This window comes from Megalobrama amblycephala, linkage group LG5, assembly GCF_018812025.1.
Source record: "Megalobrama amblycephala isolate DHTTF-2021 linkage group LG5, ASM1881202v1, whole genome shotgun sequence".
In the NCBI taxonomy this organism is placed as follows: Eukaryota; Metazoa; Chordata; class Actinopteri; order Cypriniformes; family Xenocyprididae; genus Megalobrama; species Megalobrama amblycephala.
In genome coordinates, this window is record NC_063048.1 from 35,678,143 (window position 1) to 35,703,577 (window position 25,435).

General features: G+C 37.5%; 3 protein-coding genes across 4 annotated transcripts; 1 reads left to right on the top strand and 2 right to left on the bottom strand.

The window, feature by feature from the left end:
* Window positions 1-62: 62 nt before the first annotated feature.
* On the bottom strand, window positions 63-11,264 carry wdr25 (WD repeat domain 25). 2 transcript variants are annotated; one of them, XM_048192061.1, is made up of 7 exons: window positions 10,900-11,264; window positions 9,578-10,078; window positions 4,117-4,264; window positions 2,966-3,096; window positions 2,727-2,897; window positions 1,079-1,219; window positions 63-1,001 (listed from the first exon to the last, which is right to left on the bottom strand). In XM_048192061.1, the coding sequence occupies exons 2-7, from the start codon at window positions 10,049-10,051 to the stop codon at window positions 780-782; spliced, it is 1,287 nt and encodes a 428-aa protein (XP_048048018.1). In that variant the 5' UTR covers window positions 10,052-10,078; window positions 10,900-11,264; the 3' UTR covers window positions 63-779. The 2 variants fall into 2 exon arrangements, with proteins under 2 accessions (XP_048048018.1, XP_048048019.1); XM_048192062.1 differs by lacking the exon at window positions 10,900-11,264 and adding an exon at window positions 10,202-10,243.
* Window positions 11,265-11,418: 154 nt separating this feature from the next.
* LOC125269208 (tryptophan--tRNA ligase, cytoplasmic) lies at window positions 11,419-21,331 on the top strand. Its single transcript, XM_048192060.1, has 11 exons — window positions 11,419-11,550; window positions 11,744-11,851; window positions 12,383-12,584; window positions 12,707-12,815; window positions 13,606-13,725; window positions 13,797-13,979; window positions 19,068-19,168; window positions 19,246-19,358; window positions 19,534-19,707; window positions 19,776-19,916; window positions 20,009-21,331. Exons 2-11 carry the CDS (start codon window positions 11,759-11,761, stop codon window positions 20,165-20,167), a joined length of 1,395 nt encoding a protein of 464 aa, XP_048048017.1. The 5' UTR covers window positions 11,419-11,550; window positions 11,744-11,758; the 3' UTR covers window positions 20,168-21,331.
* Window positions 20,271-24,380, bottom strand: slc25a47b (solute carrier family 25 member 47b). The gene is made up of 6 exons (XM_048192066.1): window positions 23,645-24,380; window positions 23,341-23,384; window positions 23,193-23,264; window positions 21,726-21,908; window positions 21,418-21,652; window positions 20,271-21,028 (listed from the first exon to the last, which is right to left on the bottom strand). Exons 1-6 carry the CDS (start codon window positions 23,679-23,681, stop codon window positions 20,751-20,753), a joined length of 849 nt encoding a protein of 282 aa, XP_048048023.1. The 5' UTR covers window positions 23,682-24,380; the 3' UTR covers window positions 20,271-20,750.
* Window positions 24,381-25,435: the final 1,055 nt, after the last annotated feature.

Below are 25,435 nucleotides of genomic sequence, written 5' to 3' on the forward strand. Positions count from 1 at the left end.
ATCTCAGCTGCTCCAGCAATCTCAATCTCATCTTTTAACATTCAGAGACAACTACAACTAACCCATTCTTAGGTTCAGTTTATTGAAAAATATAAACACTGTGTCTCTGCGAATCTATGAAATCCCCCGTTTGTTTTGAGCGACTCATCCAGTCCGACACACTGTCAGTATTTTATACTTTCATTTGCTTTTTTTATTTCTTGCATCATTACGAGTCTCAATATATTGTATCAGTTCAGTTTTAAATAGTATGATATTAGGTTTATTATTTGCCCATTTTTGTTTGTGTATATGGTACTTTCCATACACAATTAAATTAATCACCAAATTTTTCTTATTCTTATACAATAAATATATATCTTTACCATATTTTGTTTACTAAAGCAGCTCTTGTGTTTGAAAATGGTTTAATTGTAAATATGTGTTCATATTTCATCTTCAGGATCATGCGACATTATTCAGGTGTGACACTGAAGCTCTTCAAACAAACACAGTTTTTATCCACAAGATAAACCAGGAAATTCATTTTCATAGAAAACTGTTTCTGTTTCCATATATATTTACTGTATTTTTCTTTACTAAATAAACTTTAATGATGGACTTGTTTTAATGTTGTTTCTTAATGAGTAAATTAGAGATGAACAAAAGTATTTCATTCAGTGGATTCTGCTGTTTATCGTCATGTCTTCATGAGGAAAAGCTTCATACTGAAACACTAAAAGCATTAAAAGGAAATGATTCGTGTCACATAATTATAAAGCTCTTTGGCAGATGAAGGATCAGGTCCATATCTTGATCTCTCCCGTCCAATCACACGTGGCCGTGACGGCGGGGATCACGGGATGGAGCGCGGCGCACACACACGCGTGTTCATGAGCGTCCAGCGTCTTCAGGCTCCGTGAGCTCTGATAGTCGTAGAAGTGCACAGAACCCGTTGAACTACCAGAGACCAGTACGCTTCCGTCTGCGGAGAACCCACAATGCACCGCGAATCCCTCCACCTGCAACCAATGAGACGAGAGATTTCAGTCACGTGATCAGTGACATGACCTGTTCCGGATGTGCCAGTGGCGCTGACCTTGTGTCCCTCGTATCTGCGTCTCTTGTTCATGCGGTACGGCCGCTGGGAGGAGAACAGGGCGATGTAGCCGCCGTTGGTCTGAGCGATGAAGCTGTCGTCCAGCGGGTGAGCGCTCAGACTCGGACAGGTGTAGCGCTCCTGACAACAATAACAACATGAGTCAAATTCATCTGAAACACGTTCACACTGACAAACTGGATCAATCTGACAGTGTGTTCTTGTTGTCGTGTGGATGTAAAAACAGAAGCATTCCAGAACTACGCTAATAAAAAGATGAATATTGTGAGAACTGTATCCTCTCGGCTTCACCTCAGCGAGCTTTTATTTTGTTTCACACATGCGCAGTGAGATGATTTGAGCTTTTTAGACGTTTCAAATTTTTTTTTGAAAAATGCCGACGTGTGGATGGAGAGCGTTTTAGGGCCCCATGAATTCCGTCTTATTTTTTCCCAAATTCATTTTTTTTTCTGGGTGTAATTTTTCTGGTTCACTTTTTTTTTTTTTCTCCCATAAAAAATGTTTTTGGTAATTTTAATAATCAAAAAGAATGTCTAATTAATTGAAAATAAGAAACTTATACAATTTAACAACAATTTATTAAAAGTTTAACAAAAATTACATTTAGGGCCCTTGAAATACGTATTATTTTTTTCTTCAAATTCCATTTTATTTTTACCAAATTCTGTGTGTCAAGTTTTCTGGATTTCATTTTTATGGTTTAATTAAATTTTAATAATCAAAAAGCATGTCTAATTAATTGAATTCATAAAAACAACAAAATGTATTTTTTATAAAAATTAACTTTTTTCCCCATTTCTATTAAATGTTTTTTTTCCCCCAGAAATGTTGTGTATTTTAATTTTTCTGGCAATCAGATGAAGGAATAAAACATTAATTTAATTTATCTTTTAATCATATGAACACTCTTTTGTCACTCAAAGTGCTGCACAACAGAGCTTTACTGTTAAAATTAAAACATGGAAGAAAAATTGTGATTATTCCTTAAAAAATAGTTAATTTTAAAATTAAAAGTTTTTTTTTTATTATTATATTATTAGTGTTAGTATTTTATTACATTGAGACATAGCTAGATTCGACTGTACAACAATAATATATTTCTGTCACAATTTCTTCAAGTTAAACCAAACTTTTATTTTGACGGGTTGCAGTGAAGACCGGTGTTTATGATGTGACGATAGTTTTTCTCAGATGAAGCTGCAAAAAGCTGATGAAGAGACTCTCGGAGCGGCTCTGGAGATTAAGTTCATACATTCAGGTCCTCATATAATGAGAGAGGCTGAAAACACAGCGAGTGTCACGTGTGCTTCTGTGTGTGTGTGTGTGTGTGTGTGTGTGTGTGTGTGAGGGAAATGAAACACACGTCTGCGCCATTGATTCACACAGAACATGCAGGATTCAAATTTAAATAGTCTTTTTGTGGTTTAATATTCACAGACACTCGTCTATATCGTGACATGATTTAAATGTACTGACCTGCTTTTTACTTTTTCATTAAAAATTTGACAAATTCTGTGACATTCCGCATCATACAGTAAATTCAGGATTTATGCTTCTATCCATTTTAAAAGGAAAACACATTTCTCATGTATCTGGATGAATGAATGTGGAGAGGGAAGGTTCTTACGTGGAATATCTGGTTGGAGAGTTTGGCGGTCGTCTCAAAGTCCCAGGCGATGAGCGTTCGCTCGGCCGAGTCTCGACTGACGGCGTCGGTGCTGCTCACGAACTCTCGGCCGCCGCTCAGAAACAAGACGTCCAGCGTCTGCTGAACCGCCGCTTTATACACGCGCAGCACCTGCGGCACACAGAGCGTCTGTCAGTCCTGTCCAAAGGCTCATGGGAAGGGTCTGGAATCAGACTGACCTTACGGCAGCGGGCGTCCCAGGCTTTGACCTCTGAACTGAAGCCGCCACTCAGGAACACATCGGGGTCGGAAGGTCGCGGGGCGACGCAGGTCACCTTAAAGCCGTTCTCCATCTGAGCGACGGTCTGACCTGAGGAGCCATCGGCCAATCAATCATTACTTTAGTTTAAAAGACACTTAATATTCAGTAAGACTGTAGATTCGTCTGCACTGACACCATCAGACGAGAACAGAACGTGATCTGAATAATAACTCTATTGTCTTCTATAGAGCTGATGTGAATTAGATTCATAATTGACGAGTTTTGCAACATCGCCGTGTTGAGGACAAACTGTGATTGTTGGTAAAGCAGCTCAGTGGGTGAATTTCTTTATTAGTTGCTGATTAATTAAACGGTGACATGAATCATATGATGATCAACTTATGCATACATATTAATGAGAAGATTTGCATATGATCAAGTTGGATCTCTGCTGCGACTTTACAATATGATCTCATTTGTTACCATCAGTTAATAAAAATCTAATTCTTCATTGGTCATGTTCACAGTGCATTAACTAATGTTAACAGATACAACTTTAGTTTTAAAAATGTATTAAATGTTGAAATTAACATTAAGATTAATAAATGCTGTGAAGTATTGTTCACTAATGACATCTTATTGTAAAGTGTTTTTCTGTGAATGGTGAGAATGTGGCTGATGTTTGGGGAGCCGATAAGAATCCTCCTCCTGCATAATTAACACGCTTCCTCAGTGTTTTTAATTAAGTAATGTAATTAGCACAGTGCTGGCGGCCGATAAGAAACGTGTCTCTCATGATGAGCAGCTGAATGTGCAGTAAAACACACCGCAAAAACTAGACTTCTCCAGTAAAAGTATCTCGCTTTAAGAATGTTTGTGCTGGAAAACAAGACAGAAACACTGAGAAGAACATCTGATCATTGCATTTATTGCACAGAAGTTGATCTGGAACTTCACCTTTCTGCACTGAATGACTTTTATCTGTGCAGAGAATAAAAACATCCTCCATGTTCCAGCTGGAATACGGCGTCTGTCCTGATATAATCCGCGACAGACGGACTCTCGGGACATTTATCAGGATAATATCAGAGTTATGAAGTGAGAGTCGTGCTGTGGAGGGAAACTCACCCGTCTCCACGTCAGTGAGCGCCGCCGTCCCGTCAAACGAGCCCGAGAGGAGGCGTCGCCCGCACGGCAGCCAACACGCATCACGCACCGCCCCGCGGTGGGTGGAGTAAGTCTGTAAGCACCGCCCACCGCCAACACCGTCCCACACCTACAGACACAGAGATTCGCTAAAAGTCATAATTACGAAAAAAAGTCAAAACTGACAAAGGTGAAAATTATGATATGCTACATCATAATTTAACATTTTTGTCATAAATAAAGTCAAGTATGAGTCGAAGTTGACATATTAATCAATTATGACATACTAGGTAAAAATTCTGAGATTAAAAAGTCAAAATTATGACTTTTTTTTTTTAAATGTGGTGAAAATGGGCTTCCGTACTGACAAGCTACAATAGAGGTTTCATATAAAAACATGATTATTTAGTGTTTTTTGTAGTGTTGATTTTTGGGCGAATTGCGTGGACGGGAATGATCCCGAATCACTGCAGATAAAGCCAGTGTTCAGAGGAAGAGGTGAATGAATGAATGTCCTGTAAGGAGCTGGAGCGTCTCTTGCGGCTCCACTGACGGATGACGTGCCGCTCCTCGACCCTCCAGACGCTTCCTCCTCTAATTATTAAACTCACACACATCAAACAGCATCTGATAGCGGCGGCTCTCATATCCGACTGAGACGCCGCGGGCAGAACAAGATTAGCGTGATCCAACATCGCCTCACCAACACCGCTCCACAATCAAATCCAACAGAAACAGACTGAAGTCAACTCAAACACACACTACAGATGAAAAACTAGTCTCTGGGTTATCGATCTTTAAAAGACAGCATCTGTCCTCAGCGAACAGGCAATTTCTTGTGAATATTTGAATGGTTCATTATGAGGGCTGCTCGCAGCACAGGTGCATGAAACTGGTTCAGCGGTGTCTGAATGTGCGTCATTTCACCTCTCCTCAGGACATGAATGTGAGCGCGCGTCTCTCCTGGGCCTCGACACACATAATAACCTGAGCGTGATGGAGCTGCTCCGCATCAGAGACATTTACATCAAGCTGCTCTTCCATCATCAGCAAATTCTGCCTGAACACTGTGGCTGTGTTTACATCAGCATGTTTTATGTGAATTGTGGGATGTTGCATAAGAAAACGCTGGATGGAAACACCAAGATCCACATAAATCCTAAAAAATCAGCATAAAAAGCACTTGTGCTTAAAGGTTCACTATGTAGCTTCTGGCCCTCTAGTGGTTAAAAAACAAAACTGCATGCATTTTGTGGAAGAACATTGTTTTGGTTGTGCTTCGGCTCCGTGTGGATTAATGTGATTATCCTGCTGCTCATAAAACATTCACTACTAGACTTTGAAAAATAACCAATTTAGATGGGAAGGATCTAAAGCTGAAGATGTTACCCATGAAAACCATCCTGACAGGTCTAAAATATAAACACTTGCCATAGTGAATCAGTGTAAGTGTAACTGTCGTAGGCCAGAAAGAGCTTTAGTGTGCGCCAGAGACCACAGTTCGAGTCCTGCTCGAAGCGGGTCAGTAAAACGGGTAACATTTGGTGCCGTGACCCGGATGGGAGTGAGGTTTAGGGGGTAAGTGTAGGCCAGTAAGAGCTGTGCGTGTAAACCTCACTCCTCTGATCTCAAGAGATGCACTAGCGACTGATGCTAGAAGCTGTGGTCTTTAGCCTCCTTGTTAGAGTGCCTGACTCCCACGCCGGAGACGACGGTTTGAATCCCGCTCGGAGCGGGTCAGTAGAACCGGTTACATAAGACAAAAACACGTTCTGGAAGAAGGATTGATGGTGTATTGACTGTTGGTTTTGAAAAACAAACAAAAAAAAGTTTATTGTTGCCAATAAATGCAGACAAACACAGAGATGCAAGGCTGCAGGACTCGGGAAGAAAACACCCTATCAACCGCATAGCAACACCCTGGCAACCACCCACAACAACCAACAAAGACAGAATTATAAGATAAGGTTAGAGTTCAGAGAAGGTTGGGTTAGGTTAGTTTAGTGTAGGTTGGGTTAGGTTAGGTTGGGTTACTCCAGTTTAGATTAGATTGGGATAGATTAGTTTAGTTTCGCTTAGGTTGGGTTAGGATTGATTGGGTTAGGTTGGGTTGGGTTAAATTAAATTGGATTGGGTTAGTTTAGGTTGGGTTAGTTCAGGGGAGTATTGCACAAAAGCAAGATAAGGGATTAAGCTGACATTTTCCAGTTATCCTGGCTGAATTTAGCCCTGACTCGGTTGCATGAAGAAAGGCTAAATTAATCTACATTAAGTTACTATGGAGATTTACACTTTGCAGCTAGCCTGGCTAACCCAACCAGGCTAAGCTGAGCTTCTCTAACACTGACCAATAGGAACGCAATCATATTACAGCTGACTCTCTCACATACAATTATTTGACTTTATTAACATATATATATATATATATATATATATATATATATATATATATATATATATGTGTGTGTGTATATTATGTGTATATTATTATGTGTGTGTGTGTGTGTGTGTGTGTGTGTAAAACCTACAGGTTTTCCTTTCTTACTGGCTAAATGTTTTGTGCCCAATATTTAATTAGATTGTTTTAAAATATATGAATACATTTCACTCTGGTTTTGTTTGGCAGTAGTACTCTTTATGGTTATTAGAAGAGCAGAAATTAAAATCACAAAATTAAAAATTAAAATTAATATGCACAGACTAAATTTTAATTGGTAAGAAGAATCTAAACTCAGTAATTGTCCCAAAGTATATTGATTTACCGCTAGGGTTGGGTATCGTTTGAATTTGAACGATTCCGATTCCGATTTCGATTCCTTGTTTCGATTCCGGTTCCTAACGATTCTCGATTCCGATTCTTTTAAGAGGCAGGGTCAAAAAAAAGTTTAGGATATTTTAAATGAGCTAGCTAACCAACGGTCTTTCTGAAGGAAATAGTCTGACCTTCTCCATCAATTTTAATTCTATGAACTTTTTACTTTTTATGAACTTTACTATGAATTTCTCACAGGGCTGTTTTCAACTACAATATAAATATCAAATCTATGAACTTGAATATAAATATTATAAATTATGAATATATTGAAAACACATTTACACATGAGTGTATGGCTGCATTTACACTGCAAGTCTTAATGCACAAATCCGATCTTTTGACCATATCCGATTTTTTGGCCAGTGTGTTTACACTCACTTTAGACGCCACTGGTATCGATATCTGTGTTTACATTAGGCTACTTCCTGCCCCAAAATGATCGTCACTGATAGTTTTAAATGCATATAGTAGATCCTCGGGTTTTGAATGGCCGTGCTATTAAAATTATTTATATAATTCATGGAGTGGCCATGATTAGCCTGTCAGAATGGATAAGTTAACAGCTGTCATGGATGTATTGCAGCGCGAATTCTGACTGAACGGATATAGACCAGGAAATAAAGGTAATTTGTGTTTTATATTTTATCTACATTTATTAGTTTTAGAATTCCGTTTTTTGAATGAATTAGAGCGAGCAAGAGAGAGAGAGCGCGCGTGCGAAGCTGCTGAATATATGTGTGTGCGCAATTTCTTTCATGTTAGACAAAGTTCCCACATTAATATTGAGCTGCAAATTTTTAGTGCGAGTGCATACATGCACGTCTGCTTCATAATACAACATTGAAGCTATATTTTAGTGAGCAAACGTGCCGCCCTCGCCGTTTGATGGCTTGGAATTACAATAGGAATCGGATATGCGTGTTTAGACGTAGGTCGCATGTTCAAAGATCGGATATGTATCGGATTTAAAACCACATTTGGAAGTGGCTCAGATCGGATACGAAAAAATCGGATCTCGCGTGGATTGCCAGGCTGGGGGTCGGAGCCAGAGGAAGAGGCAGCGGAGGACGGTCGGCGCAGCGCATCAAAGAGATTTATTTATTTCTACTCCATGAACTCGGAGGTGCTTTATCATGTTCGACGTGCACCCTCCTATGCACGAAACAATCTTGCCGCAAATGTTGCATTTTGCCGAGATTTCGTTCTATTTAAAAAAAAATTGAAGCCACACTTTGGACCGCCGACGCACGCTATCCATGTTCGACTCGCTCGGTTATGCCAACACTTTCGGTGGACGCTTCTTCGTTGGTGTTAAGCGGTTTCTTCTTCCAGTCGGCGGACTGGGAATCGAAACTAGGAATCGAAATTTAAACTTTTGAACGATTCCGGGAAAATCGCAAAGCTAGTCCCGGTTCCAATCGATACTCGATACTCGATACCCAAGCCTATTTACCGCATTACAATAGTCCATTTACAGTTACTATCATAAAAATACACTTACTTGTAGGTTTGAAAGTGTACATAAGGCACATTTAATGTCCAACATCAAATATTTTAACGAAATGTATATTTTAGAATTATTGCTTCTATTGCATTCCGTCTGTTTAGCGCGCATGCGCGCAGCAGCGCTCCTTCAATGTGAAGTTTAGCCGCAAAATGGAAATAATTGCATTACTTTCTAACATTTACAGATGGAGAATAAACTTGTGAAAAGTAAGTTATGCACTGAGGAAAACATCATGTCTCAAACGCATAAAATAGCACAAAATGTATGCTGTTTCCTATGGTGGATCGATTTGATCCATGATCGACCTCTAGGGCTGCTTAAGAAAAGCGTGCACGCGAAATTATCTTGACTAGGTGAACCTGGATCGAATTAGCGGGACTGCGTGAACTTCAATTACCTTTTATGAAACTGTTTTAGCCCAAACTCATTTGTTAGGTTAATTCAAGTCAGGTTTTGGAGTTTAATCCTCGCTTTTCTTAGCATCTTTTATGAAACAGCCCTCAGGTTAGTTTAGTTTAGTTTGGGTTAGGTTACATCAGTTTAGGTTGGATTGGGTTGGGTTAGTTTAGTTTAGTTTAGGTTGGTTAAGTTGGATTGGGTTAGGTTGGAAATGGGATAGGTTAGTTTAGGTTCAGTTGGGTTAGGTTGGATTGGGTTAGTTTAGGTTGGTTAAGTTGGATTGGGTTAGGTTGGAAATGGGATAGGTTAGTTTAGGTTCAGTTGGGTTAGGTTGGATTGGGTTAGTTTAGGTTGGTTAAGTTGGATTGGGTTAGGTTGGAAATGGGATAGGTTAGTTTAGGTTCAGTTGGGTTAGGTTGGATTGGGTTAGTTTAGGTTGGGATAGGTTAGTTTAGTTTCGGTTAGGATGAATTGGGTTAGGTTGGTTTGGGTTAAATTAAATTGGATTGGGTTAGTTTAGGTTGGGTTAGGTTACATCAGTTTAGGTTGGATTGGGAAAGTTTAGGTTGGGATAGGTTAGGTTTTGGTTGGGTTAGTTTAGGTTATTTCAGTTTAGGTTGGATTGGGTTAGTTTAGGTTGGGTTGGGTTAGATTAGGTTGGGATAGGTTAGTTTATGTTACTTAAGTTTAGGTTAGGTTAGGTTAAGTTATATTAGTCATACCTTGCAGGTCTTGTCCATGGACGCAGAGAGCAGCAGATGACTGAGATGATCCACTGGACTCCACTGCAGAGTATTCACTGGACCCTGATGGGCTTGAACACAGCACTGCAGTCGTCTGGGCAGCTCGGCCCGTCCGTGCTTTCGTCCCAGGAACGGCCGGACTCTCTCCGACACCTCGGACAGCAGATGAGCTCCAGCAGATGGACGTGTGTCCTGTGTCTCTGGTGTCTGGACCACTGCAGTGGACACGCGCTGTCTTTTAGGAATATATGGCCTGACCGCGGCCGGCTGCAGCAGCGCTCTCTTCGTGCAGCCGGATGAGCTCTGTGCTGATGATGAAGATGATGATGATGACGAGGAGCTCATGATGAGGGGTCTATCATTATAAAGCTCCAGATGAGGTTGAGGACGAGCAGACAGACGCTCTTGATCCGGATCACTGTCAGAATCCTCATAATCCACCAGTGAAGCCATGATGATCACTCACAAACCACCACATGTCTGCATTGATAAGAATTTTTATATATATAATTTATTTATTTATTTATTATACATGTATATGTTTGTTAATTAATTAAAGGGTTAGTTCACCCAAAAATGAAAATTCTGTCATTAATTACTCACCCTCTTTCCTCTCTCAAGATCCATTAATGTACTAAAAACATATTTAAATCAGTTCATGTGAGTACAGTGGTTCAATATTAATATTATAAAGCCACGAGAATATTTTTGGAGGGCCAAAAAAACAAAATAACAACTTATATAGTGATGGACGATTTCAAAACACTGCTTCAGGAAGCTTCGGAGCCAAACCGCTGAAATCACGTGACTTTGGCGCTCCGAACCGCGGATTCGACACGCTGATTCATAACGCTCCGAAGCTTCCTGAAGCAGTGTTTTGAAATCGGCCATCACTATATAAGTTGTTATTTTGTTTTTTTGAAAATGTCATTGTTTTTTTGAAAATGTCATTGCTGGCTATGCAGGCCTCATCAGATTTCATCAAAAATATCTTAATTTGTGTTCTGAAGATGAACGAAGGTCTTATGGGTGTGGAACGCCATGAGGGTGAGTAATAAATTACATTATTTTCATTTTTGGGTGAACTAACCCTTTAAAATAAATAAATTAAAACAATTAGACTAAGAAAGAATAATATTCTTATTATAAAACGGTCAAACAAGAGTTCAACTATTGTAAACAGAGAGAATATTACACATGTTCATTTAACATAAATTACAGAAAATAAAACGCCAAATGATATCTTGAATTTATTATAATAATTAAAAGCAGCAGAAGACACTAGATGTCCAAAAACTCACATTAAACGACGAGTAACTGACATCAACATCATCTGTCCGCCAAACCATAATAAAGCATTTGTGTATGCGTTTAAAATCGTTTGTATAACTATAGTATATTCTTGTTTACATGATGAATATTCGTGTGTGTCGCGCGGTGTTTAATTTGAAATATCAGGCAGCGAAACTCCGGAAGAGCGAGTGAGGAACAAGATAAGAGTCTCGTTTTCAATAAAAAGCTTTTATCCATTACCGTTATCAGAGTAAAACAGAGTACGACTAAAAGTGTCAGCTGTCTCATTTAAATGACTGTTACATTAGTTTTGTGTGGTAATAATCAGCGTCACTTATTTCTCTGAGAGAAAAGCACCTGCAGAGGAAGCGGCTTGTTTTTGCGACAAAATAAGAGTCTCGTTTAAAATAATAATTCGTGTTTATAAAATACAAATCCCATATTAAACAGCTTGTATGTATTTCCGTTATCTAAATAAAATAGAGTAGGAATAGAATTGTGTTTAATAACAATAATTTTCACTGACAGTGACGTGTGAGAGATGCGACCGGAACTACGTGGATCGAATGTTTCCGGTAGGGCAGTAATCGGTGTGACACGTGACACTGGCACAGTCAGTCTGATGCAAGCTGAATGAATTGAATCATCAACACAAACCGGTACGTTTGTTTATTCTTCATTACTATTTAACACTGAATTTAACTTGTCATCATTACTCGTGCGCGCGCTGCTCATGACTCTGATCTCAGATCGGTGTTTAGAGGCTGACATGCGGCAGAGCATGTGTTAGTGAGGAGATTCATGTCACAATGTAACAGTCATCATGTTCAGTGTGTGTTACATATGTTACAGGTGTTACATGTGAAGATGTCGGCAGACTCGAACCCGATGGCTCTGTATGAGCAGCTCAGAGCTCAGGGAGACGCAGTGAGAGAAATCAAAGCTCAGAAGGGCAATAAAGTGAGTCTGAAAGGCTAAAATAATATAAATATGTACAAATATTATTCGGAAAATATAACGTTATGTTATTACATTTCCCCTCTACTCATTATAACACTGTACTGATGGATTATTTATTTGCTTATTTACCTATTTGTAATCTATTGTAAATAGATTAATTGTGCTTTTAGATGCATTATTTGTTAGCTCATTTAATCAAATTTTTATGTATTTTTTTATTTATTGTAATCTAAATTTGCACTGTATTGATGCATTATTTGCTTGTTGGAATCTAATTTTTATTGATCTATTTTTATTCAAATGTTTATTTATTGTATTATCTTTATTTATTGTAATCTATTTAATTATTTTTTTTTTAATAATTTTTTTTATTAATTTTTACATTTTTACTGGTTTTCCTCTAAACAAACACATTTCACATCATTTTTATGTATCTATTTTTTAAATGTTTTATTGTAAAGAAATATATATTTTCATGATGTTGAAGCTGAATCAGTTCTCACTTCTGGTCATGTGACTGTGCTCCTGCAGGCTGATGTTGACGCTGCTGTCCAGTTACTGCTGAAGATGAAGGCGGACTATAAACAGCTGACCGGTCAGGACTATCAGGCCGGACGCCCACCGACGGACGCTGTGATGAACGATGAAGATCATGATGATGGAGATGATCAGGTGGATCCGTGGAACGTCTCCACCAGCAGCGCCAAAGGAGTCGACTACGATAAACTCATCGGTTAGTTTGTGTTCTGATCCTCATCCTCTGTGTGTGTGTGTGTGTGTGTGTGTGTGTGTGTGTGATTTCTGAGCATGTTTTCATGTGTGAATAATGCATTGATGAGGATCTGCTGCTGTCAGTGCGCTTCGGCAGCAGTAAGATCGATCAGGAGCTGGTGGACAGAATCGCTCGACTCACGGGGAAAACGCCACATCGCTTCCTGCGCAGAGGAATCTTCTTCTCACACAGGTGCATCTCACACACACACACACACACACACACACTGGACAGCAGTCCAACACTGGGAAGGAAGTGGACGTGCATCATAACAAATAAACTCAAATAAGTACATAGATAATTAGATTAAAACAAATAAATAAAAGATGGATTAAAATACATAAATAGGTTTAAATAAAAAAATAGATTTAAGTAAATAGATTAAAAAACAAATAAATAAATTACTATTATATTAAAAAATAAAATAAAAACAGATTAAAATATATTAAAATAAATAAATAGATTAAAATGAATAGTTTAAAATAAAAATAGATATATATTAAAACTAATAAATAAAATATAAAACATACATTTTTAAACAATTAAATAGTTTCAAATAAATAAATGAAAGATTAAAATATGTTACTTATTAGATTAAAAAAAATATTAAATTAAATAGTTTCAAATAAGACAGAATGAAATACACAAATAGATTACAACTAATAAATAAAAATTACATATTTTAAAGATTAAATAGTTTAAATAAATAAATATAGATTAAAGTAAATAGATAAGTATTGATTAAAATAGATAAATAATAAAAGTGAATAAATATTAGACAATAAATATAAATACACATAATAGTACAGTTCTATAGTGAGTATAAAAAATTAACAGAAAGTATATAATAATAAAGTAACTTAATAGAAACATTTTCCAAAAATATTTTTATGCGTATTTATAATAATTTTTCACAGTATAAATGGGGTCTTTCTAAACTCTTAGGCTGGGTGATGATCATGTGACATGTTTTGATGGGCAGGGACATGCATCAGATCCTGGACGCGTACGAGAAGCAGAAGTCCTTCTATCTGTACACGGGCCGCGGGCCGTCCTCGGAGGCCATGCATGTGGGTCACCTGATCCCCTTCATCTTCACTAAGTGAGTGTCATCCGTGTCCAGCGTGAGTCTGCAGTCAGTTCTGCCGCTGACGGGTGTCCATTGTGTCTCAGGTGGCTTCAGGACGTGTTCGACGTCCCTCTGGTCATTCAGATGACGGATGACGAGAAGTACCTGTGGAAGGACCTGTCGCTGGAGGACTGCCATCGGTATGCGGTGGAGAACGCCAGAGACATCATCGCCTGCGGATTCGACCTGGACAAGACCTTCATCTTCTCTGATCTGGAGTATATGGGGTAAAACTGCTCATGTCTTTCTACTGCATTGTCTTCATGTTGTGTGTCAGTGCAGACAATAGGTGGCGCTATTACATCTCATCTGCTACTATATTAATATTATATAACTGCATCTCATCTTCATATGGATATAAGTGCTGTTATTAATATATAACCACATCTCATCTGCTACTATATTAATATTATATAACCGCATCTCATCTTCATATGGATATAAGTGCTGTTATTAACATATAACTGCATCTCATCTGTGTATGGATATGTGCTATTATTATTATATAACCGCATCTCATCTTCATATAGATATGTGCTATTATTAATATATAGACACATCTCATCTTCATATGGATATAAGCGCTGTTATTAACATATAACTGCATCTCATCTGTGTATGGATATGTGCTATTATTATTATATAACCGCATCTCATCTTCATATAGATATGTGCTATTATTAATATATAAACGCATCTCATCTGCATATAGATGTGCTATTATTAATATATAACCGCATCTCATCTGCATATAGATATGTGCTATTATTAATATATAAACACATCTCTGCATATAGATGTGCTATTATTAATATATAACCACATCTCATCTGCATATAGATGTGCTATTATTAATATATAACCGCATCTCATCTGCATATAGATATGTGCTATTATTAATAAACACATCTCTGCATATAGATGTGCTATTATTAATATATAAACGCATCTCATCTGCATATAGATGTGCTATTATTAATATATAACCGCATCTCATCTGCATATAGATATGTGCTATTATTAATATATAAACACATCTCTGCATATAGATGTGCTATTATTAATATATAAACGCATCTCATCTGCATATAGATGTGCTATTATTAATATATAACCGCATCTCATCTGCATATAGATATGTGCTATTAATATATAACCGCATCTCATCTTCATATAGATATGTGCTATTATTAATATATAACCGCATCTCATCTGCATATAGATGTGCTATTATTAATATATAACCGCATCTCATCTGCATATAGATGTGCTATTATTATTATTATATAACCGCATCTCATCTGCATATAGATATGTGCTATTATTAATATATAAACACATCTCTGCATATAGATGTGCTATTATTAATATATAACCACATCTCATCTGCATATGATATAAGCGCTGTTATTAATATATAACCACATCTCATCTTCATATAGATGTGCTATTATTAATATATAACCGCATCTCATCTGCATATAGATGTGCTATTATTAATATATAACCGCATCTCATCTGCATATAGATATGCGCTATTATTAATATATAACCGCATCTCATCTTCATATAGATATGTGCTATTATTAATATATAACCGCATCTCATCTTCATATAGATATGTGCTATTATTAATATATAACCGCATCTCATCTGCATATAGATATGTGCTATTATTAATATATAACCGCATCTCATCTGCATATAGATGTGCTATTATTAATATATAACCGCATCTCATCTGCATATGATATAAGCGCTGCTATTAATATATAACCACATCTCATCTTCACATAAAGATGTGCTATTATTGATATTTAACTGCATCTCATCTGCGTATAGATATGTGCTATTATTAATATATAACCCCATCTCATCTTCGTATAGATATGTGCTATTAATATATAACCGCATCTCATCTTCGTATAGATATGTGCTATTATTAATATATAACCGCATCTCATCTTCATATAGATATGTGCTATTATTAATATATAACCGCATCTCATCTTCGTATAGATATGTGCTATTAATATATAACCGCATCTCATCTTCGTATAGATATGTGCTATTATTAATATATAACCGCATCTCATCTTCATATAGATATGTGCTATTATTAATATATAACCGCATCATCTTCATATAGATATGTGCTATTATTAATATATAATCGCATCTCATCTGCGTATGGATATAAGTGCTATTATTAATATGTAACCGCATCTCATCTTCGTATAGATATGTGCTATTATTAATATATAACCCCATCTCATCTTCGTATAGATATGTGCTATTAATATATAACCGCATCTCATCTTCGTATAGATATGTGCTATTATTAATATATAACCGCATCTCATCTTCATATAGATATGTGCTATTATTAATATATAACCGCATCTCATCTGCGTATAGATATGTGCTATTATTAATATATAACCGCATCTCATCTTCATATAGATATGTGCTATTATTAATATATAACCGCATCTCATCTTCGTATAGATATGTGCTATTATTAATATATAATCGCATCTCATCTGCATATGGATATAAGTGCTATTATCAATATATAACCGCATCTCATCTTCGTATAGATATGTGCTATTATTAATATAACCGCATCTCATCTGCATATGGATATAAGTGCTATTATTAATATATAACCGCATCTCATCTTCATATAGATATGTGCTATTATTAATATATAATCGCATCTCATCTGTGTATGGATATAAGTGCTATTATTAATATATAACCGCATCTCATCTTCATACAGATATGTGCTATTATTAATATATAACCCCATCTCATCTTCGTATACATATGTGCTATTAATATATAACCGCATCTCATCTTCGTATAGATATGTGCTATTATTAATATATAACCGCATCTCATCTGCGTATAGATATGTGCTATTATTAATATATAACCGCATCTCATCTTCGTATAGATATGTGCTATTATTAATATATAAACGCATCTCATCTGCGTATAGATATGTGCTATTATTAATATATAACCGCATCTCATCTTCATATAGATATGTGCTATTATTAATATATAACCGCATCTCATCTTCATATAGATATGTGCTATTATTAATATATAATCGCATCTCATCTGCGTATGGATATAAGTGCTATTATTAATATATAACCGCATCTCATCTGCGTATAGATATGTGTTATTATTAATATATAACCGCATCTCATCTTCATATAGATATGTGCTATTATTAATATATAACCGCATCTCATCTTCATATAGATATGTGCTATTATTAATATATAACCGCATCTCATCTTCGTATAGATAGGTGCTATTATTAATATATAATCGCATCTCATCTGCATATGGATATAAGTGCTATTATTAATTTATAACCACACCTCATCTGCATACGGATATAAGTGCTATTAATAATATATCCATAACCAGATGACATGCAATTATACATTAATAACAGCACTTATATCCATAACCAGATGACATGCAATTATATATGTGCTGTTATTAATATATAACCGCATGTCATCTTCATATAGATGTGCTATTATTAATATATAACCACATCTCATCTTCATATAGATATGTGCTATTATTAATATATAACCACATCTCATCTGCGTATAGATATGTGCTATTATTAATATATAACCGCATCTCATCTTCATATAGATATGTGCTATTATTAATATATAACCGCATCTCATCTTCGTATAGATATGTGCTATTATTAATATATAATCGCATCTCATCTGCATATGGATATAAGTGCTATTATTAATATATAACCGCATCTCATCTTCGTATAGATATGTGCTATTATTAATATATAATCGCATCTCATCTGCATATGGATATAAGTGCTATTATTAATATATAACCGCATCTCATCTTCATATAGATATGTGCTATTATTAATATATAACCGCATCTCATCTTCGTATAGATATGTGCTATTATTAATATATAACCCCATCTCATCTTCGTATAGATATGTGCTATTATTAATATATAACCGCATCTCATCTTCATATAGATATGTGCTATTATTAATATATAACCGCATCTCATCTTCGTATAGATATGTGCTATTATTAATATATAACCCCATCTCATCTGCGTATAGATATGTGCTATTATTAATATATAACCGCATCTCATCTGCGTATAGATATGTGTTATTATTAATATATAACCGCATCTCATCTGCGTATAGATATGTGCTATTATTAATATATAATCGCATCTCATCTGCATATGGATATAAGTGCTATTATTAATATATAACCGCATCTCATCTTCATATAGATATGTGCTATTATTAATATATAACCGCATCTCATCTTCGTATAGATATGTGCTATTATTAATATATAACCCCATCTCATCTTCGTATAGATATGTGCTATTATTAATATATAACCGCATCTCATCTTCATATAGATATGTGCTATTATTAATATATAACCGCATCTCATCTTCGTATAGATATGTGCTATTATTAATATATAACCCCATCTCATCTGCGTATAGATATGTGCTATTATTAATATATAACCGCATCTCATCTGCGTATAGATATGTGTTATTATTAATATATAACCGCATCTCATCTTCATATAGATATGTGCTATTATTAATATATAACCGCATCTCATCTTCGTATAGATAGGTGCTATTATTAATATATAATCGCATCTCATCTGCATATGGATATAAGTGCTATTATTAATTTATAACCACACCTCATCTGCATACGGATATAAGTGCTATTAATAATATATCCATAACCAGATGACATGCAATTATACATTAATAACAGCACTTATATCCATAACCAGATGACATGCAATTATATATGTGCTGTTATTAATATATAACCGCATGTCATCTTCATATAGATGTGCTATTATTAATATATAACCACATCTCATCTTCATATAGATATGTGCTATTATTAATATATAACCACATCTCATCTGCATACGGATAAAAGTGCTATTAATAATATATAATTACATCTCATCTGCATATGGATATAAGTGCTATTAATAATATATAATTACATGTCATCTGCTTATGGATATAAGCACTTATTATATAACCGCATCTCATCTGCATACGGAAATAAGTGCTATTATTATATTGATTGTTTATATGTTCTCAAAATGTAACTATTAATCACACAGCTCTAAGATATTGTAAACATTAACATCAGGATTTTCTGTAAAGCTGCTTTGAAACTGTACTGTATAAATAAATTTGACTTGAATTTACTGTGAATGTGTTTCTTCCAACAGGGCGAGTCCTTCGTTCTACAGAAACGTCGTGAAGGTTCAGAAGCACGTGACGTTTAACCAGGTCAAAGGCATCTTTGGATTCACAGACAGTGATTGTATCGGTGAGCAGCGCTCTTCTTCTGTCAGAAGTGTTTGAACGAGTGTTCGTCAGTCGGAGTTTAATCGTGTGTGTCCGCAGGTAAAATCAGTTTCCCAGCCATTCAAGCTGCTCCGTCCTTCAGTAACTCTTTCCCGCAGATCTTCAGCGACAGGAACGACGTTCAGTGTCTCATTCCGTGTGCCATCGATCAGGTGAGACGCTCAGATCCATCTTCCCCAAGCTTATAAAATTATTCACTAGCATTGCACACACTTCAGGCTGGCACCACCTGGTGGTCAAAACTGTGTAAATGCAGCAAAAACTCAGTACAACTACTGCTAGTGTGAAGTGATGCTACTGAACGTCACATGATCCTCTGTCCCTCAGGATCCATATTTCCGGATGACGCGGGATGTGGCTCCTCGGATCGGCTATCTTAAACCCGCTCTGCTTCACTCCACGTTCTTCCCGGCGCTTCAGGGCGCTCAGACCAAGATGAGCGCCAGCGACGCCAACTCCTCCATCTTCCTGACAGACACGCCCAAGCAGATCAAGAACAAGGTGCTTCTTCACTCGTATTATGAACGAACTAGCGTGACAGAGAATCACACAAGCTCTTTCTGCTGCAGGTCAACAAACACGCGTTCTCCGGCGGAAAGGACACAGTAGAGGAGCACAGGAAGTTCGGTGGGAATCCAGACGTGGACGTTTCCTTCATGTATCTGACGTTCTTTCTGGAAGACGATGAACAGCTGGAGAAGATCAGACAGGTGAGATCAGACACTGATGCCGTCAGACCTCGCTAAAACCACAAACAACAAAATACGAATTAAATCTCTAAATTCGCCCGGTTGTGTTTCAGGACTACAGGAGCGGCGCTCTGCTCACCGGCGAACTGAAGAAGTGTTTGATCGAGACGCTTCAGCCCATGATCGCCGCGCATCAGGAGAGACGCAAACTGGTGACAGACGAGACCGTCCGACAGTTCATGACCCCGCGGAAACTACGCTTCAACTGCTAGAGGAAACGACGGATCCTTCAGTGCACACACCGATCAACCACAGAGAGATGAACTCACTGTCTAATAAACCTGACGCCAACTGTGTTGAATAAACAGACACAGATGTTGTAAATGACGTTTATTGTACTACTGATTCTGTGAACATTCGGCTGCGTAAACGGTTCATTTGAAAACATATGCATATCTGACAGCGTGTGTGCGTTAATGTGTAAATCCCTAATGTGAGCTCAACACATTGAGATACAACTGAGATTAAACACAGTTTGTGCGACAGTTAGTAAAGGGTTAAACCTGATTAACACATGATATGTTTCCATCCACCCATTTCTATGCTCATTTTGGGATATTGCATAAAAAACGCTGGATGGAAATGACAGGAATAGTTAAAAAAAGCACACGAGTTTGAATCCAAACCCTTAAACATACATGATGCTCTTCAGCAGACGCATCTGGAGGTAGACACTGCAAAACACTCAAATATATATTAATACAGATGATCCATATTCACTCTGGTTCATGAGCTTCTGCAGCTCACAGTGGAACACAAACGTTATTGTGCAAAGAGAAGATCTGACCATGACCTTCATGACGCTGAACGCAGGAAGCGAACGACCAGTTCGTACGTGGCAAAGACGGACATGTTGACGGGAAAAGCGCGGATGCAGTTTACCGTCAGGCCTCTGAACAGGACGGATACGCCTTCGGTCCTCACGCTGTGTGCGATGCAGTGAAAGAATCCTCTGTAGCGCCGGCCGCTCACATAGTCCACCTGCAGACGGGCCTTGATCACGTCCATGGGCGTCCCGATGGCCCAGCCGCACATACCGGACACGCCACCGGCCAGAAGAACCACCGGCCAGCCTGAAAACACCAGACGGTCAACAACAATTTTAGTGAACTCTATGGTTCTTAACTCGACTTTGTGCCAAAAGGCACAAAATATCCACGTCTTCAATGATTGCATAATACTTTCATGTTTAATGGGTTATTTCAATTCTTTCTAGTGATAAAGTACACAAAATGATCTGTGGGGTATGAAACTTCACAGACACATTCTGGAGACACCAGAGACTGATATTACATCTTGTGAAAGAAGCGTTATAGGTGCACTTTAAGTTTCATTACAAGCTGTTCACACAATGCCAATAAAAGCGATTAATGCAAGAAAATTCTCACATACAGCCCCTTTAAATGTATTGAATAAGAATACATTCTGATGTGTTTATAAGTTCAGGTTGGAATGATTTTACCTGGCTGATGGTTCTCTGCAGACAGCGAATCACAGATGGTGTTGTAAGTGAGGAAATAGGTGGCGAAGGAGGGTCCGTCGCGCAGGGCTAACGCAGCAGAACCCTTATAGAGGCCCAGCAGACCCTCGCCGCGGGCGATGCTGAGCAGACAGTGCAGTGGACCGCTGTATCTCCGCCCTTCCATCTGACACTGAAGACGGACCTTCACGATGTCTGCGGGTGACATCACCAAAACCTGGAACCAGAACAAACGCAGCTAGTTAAACAGTACATGCAGTGACACACAACACGCGTGGGATGAAGCGCACCTGAGCGACGCCTCCGGCGAACCCAGACAGAAAAATATGAGCTTTATGGTGAGGATCCGCTGCGCTTCTGTGCCGCATCTGATGCAGGTAATGAAGAACGTTCCTGTAAGTGCCGAAAACCAGAGAGGAGCTGATGGAGACGGTGGTTACCGGCATCGACATCCCTCGATAGAAACCTCTGACCTGAAACACACCATTATTGTGTTAAAGAGGTCCTTGATTATGATTTGATTTTTTTAACTTTAGTTAGTGTGTAATGTTGCTGTTTGATCATAAACAACATCTGCAAAGTTACGACGCTCAAAGTTCAATGCAAAGAGAGATATTTTCTTTTACAGAAATCACCTTTTAAGGACTACGAGCTTCTTCCAGGGTTAGTGACATCACAAACCCTAACATTTACATAAACCCCGCCCCCGAGAACACTCAACAAAGGGGGCGGGGCCATGTTGGGCTGCTTTAGAGAAGAGGAAGAGTTGTTTTTGTAAATGCCGTCATTTTACGCCGGACTGCTTCACAAACGAGGGTCAATTCAACACAAAAGATGAACATGACGGCACATGCTAGTGGATGAGTTGAATCAACTCCACAGCAACTACATCAATTTATCCACTAACCATTCAGAAACGTCTAAAAGTTGTAACTTCTTCCTGAGTCTCTCCATCAGTGTCGACTCCGGTTTGAACAATGTAAGGCTGAACACTTTCGTCATTTTGGCTGCGTGAGATTCTCCAGCTTTGTTGTTGTTGAGCTGTTAAAGCTCCGCCCTCTTCTGGAGCAGCAGCTCATTTGCATTTAAAGGGACACACACAAAAACGGCGTGTTTTTGCTCACACCCAAATAGAGGCAAATTTGACAAGCTATAATAAATGATCTGTGGGGGATTTTGAGCTGAAACACATTCTGGAGACACCAGAGACTGATATTACATCTTGTGAAACGATCATTATAGGTCCACTTTAAATTCATGTTCATTCAGAATAACCGCGACATCTCTTCTCTTCTCTGATGATGAGGGCGGGGCAAACTGTCACTCACATGAGAGCCACCAATAGCAAACCACAACCATCCAATCAATTCCCACAAACAAAATCAAGCCCCGCCCTACATTATTCTTGTTTGTGAAGCGTTTCACTCTGATATACGTCACAATAGCTCGATGTGGCGAGCAGGGCGGGCGAGAGCCGCGAGGCCGGTGACGCGAGAGATAATGAGCTCCACCTGCGAGGTGCACCGGCCTCGAGTCTCTCACGGAGGAGCTCCGGAAGCATAAAAGGAGGAGCGACGACAGTGAAGGACGAGAGAAGACCAGGCCTGGATATTATTTTATGTTTTATTATGTTTGTGTGGCTGGAATTAAAGTTATGTTTAACGTTCGCCTTTATCTGTTCTTCTTTATCTACGAACTTTGTTACACTCGACTTCTGTTTCATGCTGGCTTTAAGTGTTTGTGTGTCTGATACTCACTCCTTCGGTTCTGCAGGTTCTTCTCACACATTCCCAAACGCCAGAATCATGAGTCTGCGTCTGGAGTCTCACCTGCAACATCAACAGCCGTTACACACCTGGATACAGCATGTGATGAAGATGAAGATGAAGATGATGATGGTTTTACCTTCACGGTGTCCAGCGGATACCCCACCGCCACTCCGAACGCTCCTGAACACACACGTCATAAACTACATTCATTATGGACATCAATTATGAATATGATTCTTCAGCTCTAATCAAATGCAGAATAACAGAATCTACAGTTATGCTGTATGAATATGCAAATTATCTGAGATTTGCCTATTTTTGTGAGCATTTTTAATTGACTTCTCACGGCCCAAATATATGCAGATCACATTCACACACTGACCTTCATCAGGTTCTGAAAAACTGACCCTGAAACCCCGAAGAGTCACATGATCACGTACCTCCGACAGAACCGGCGATGAAATCTGCGAGATGCATCACGATCAGAACCGGCAGAACCGATCAAAGAGAATCAGAACCGATCAAGCAGAAGCATCGGATTCACTCGGTTCGATCCGCTGAACGCGTGACATCATCAGCGGAGAAACGCCGGTTGTCGATCTGATGATGATGAAGAAAAACGATGCAGAAGATAAGCGCGTGCCGTGTGTCGTAGAGACGGGTGTGTGTGTGTGTGTGTGTCGCTTTTGTCATTGCAGAAATGTGAAACCGAAGGTCACAGTCTCCTTCAGAGCTCATTCAGTCCTCGATCACATTCATCAGCGAGAGTCTCGATGTTCAGCGAGTCTCTCTGATCACAGTCGCTCTGACGCGCAGGAAGATCAGCCGAATCAAAGATAAAGACAGCAAGTGTCAGATCAGAGCAGTGTTTGTGTTCCTGCAGCGGCCGCTGGGTGGCGCTGCTCTTCATTCTGTCACTGCACTGACGATGATGATGATGATGAAGAATTAAAGTTGCAGTCACGTGTTCTACAAATAATTACTGTACCGATTATTCATAGTGAACAGCTTCAGATCCGAGGACTAGTGATCGTTTTATTAATACACAGCTACTCAATTTTATACAACATATTTTAAGGACACATCACTGTCGAGAAACAAAAAATAGTATGTTTTAGCATTTCTCTTTTTATATATCTATACAGTGTTTATTCATTTTTATTTCATTTTTAGTTATTTTAGTTCAAGTTAAACTGATATGTTGCCCTGGAAATTAGCTGAAATAAAATAAATTTGATTTTATTTCAGATTAGATCATTTTACAGGAAGAATAAATAATATATTTAAAGAAATTAAAGATATGGGTTTACATAATATTAAAAGAAAATGGGAAGTTGAGTTAGACAATAGAATAAAAAGGAGTTTAATTTTTTTTTTAAAAATGCAATATTGGCAAGAATATGCATGGAAAATTAATATGAGATATTTCATAACAGCACAAATATCCATCTTTAGGATGTTGGAGAAGTTGTGGTGAATTTAAAGTTCATTATACATATATTTTGTACTTTTAATTGGACAAGTAATTCTTATTTTTTAAGAAACCAAACATTATATAGATATAAAATATAATTTTGGGTATAGAATCTATGCTACTTACTAAAGACGAGTTATATTTATTTAGAATACTGAGAATTACGGCTTTTAAAGTAATAACAAAAGTTTGGAGAAGGCAAGAATCCCCCGTTTTGAATGACTGGTTAAATCTAAATTACATTCAATGAGAAGAAATTAAGAGCAAAAGTACACTTCTGGACACCTCTAAAACCAAAGAATATAATATTAATTTAATTTAATTAATTTTTTCATATAATCCTCCCTTATTTTTTAATTTATTATTTTATTTTCTTATTATTATTTGATGTTTAAATAATATTATTTGAATTTTCATTTGGAATTTTGTATTAAAAGAGCTTGATATATATGTGAATGTTAACTTTTTGATTTGTTAATTATGTGTTTTTATGTGTTATTATCAAAAAAGGAAAGGAAAAGAAAGAAGAAAGAAAGAAAGGGAGCAATTATTGGGGAAAATGATGTCTTTAAAGGAAATGTTTATTTGTGTAATTGCGTTTAATGAGTTTGAATAGAAAGACAAAATAAAGTATAAAAAAAGAAAAAAGTTTATTTTATTCTTAATGGTTTTAGTCAATAACTACATATTAAGTTACTGCACTGTACATCAGATCCTGCAGCATTATGAGTTGATTTACACTCTCTGGCAGTAAATC

Bases quoted from the DNA above. Each gene is read 5' to 3' on its own strand.
- wdr25 (XM_048192061.1), bottom strand. From the start codon at position 10,051: ATGGCTTCACTGGTGGATTATGAGGATTCTGACAGTGATCCGGATCAA. The intron at 3,097-4,116 runs GTGAGTTTCCCT...ATGGCTCCTCAG, and splicing joins GCTCACTGACGTGGAGACGG to GTCAGACCGTCGCTCAGATG. The intron at 1,002-1,078 runs GTCAGCGCCACT...CATTGGTTGCAG, and splicing joins GCAGATACGAGGGACACAAG to GTGGAGGGATTCGCGGTGCA.
- LOC125269208 (XM_048192060.1), top strand. From the start codon at position 11,759: ATGTCGGCAGACTCGAACCCGATGGCTCTGTATGAGCAGCTCAGAGCT. The intron at 12,816-13,605 runs GTGCATCTCACA...TTTGATGGGCAG, and splicing joins GGAATCTTCTTCTCACACAG to GGACATGCATCAGATCCTGG. The intron at 13,726-13,796 runs GTGAGTGTCATC...ATTGTGTCTCAG, and splicing joins ATCCCCTTCATCTTCACTAA to GTGGCTTCAGGACGTGTTCG.
- slc25a47b (XM_048192066.1), bottom strand. From the start codon at position 23,681: ATGCATCTCGCAGATTTCATCGCCGGTTCTGTCGGAG. The intron at 23,265-23,340 runs GTAAAACCATCA...TTGATGTTGCAG, and splicing joins ATCCGCTGGACACCGTGAAG to GTGAGACTCCAGACGCAGAC. The intron at 21,653-21,725 runs GTGCGCTTCATC...TTCTGGTTCCAG, and splicing joins TCGCCGGAGGCGTCGCTCAG to GTTTTGGTGATGTCACCCGC.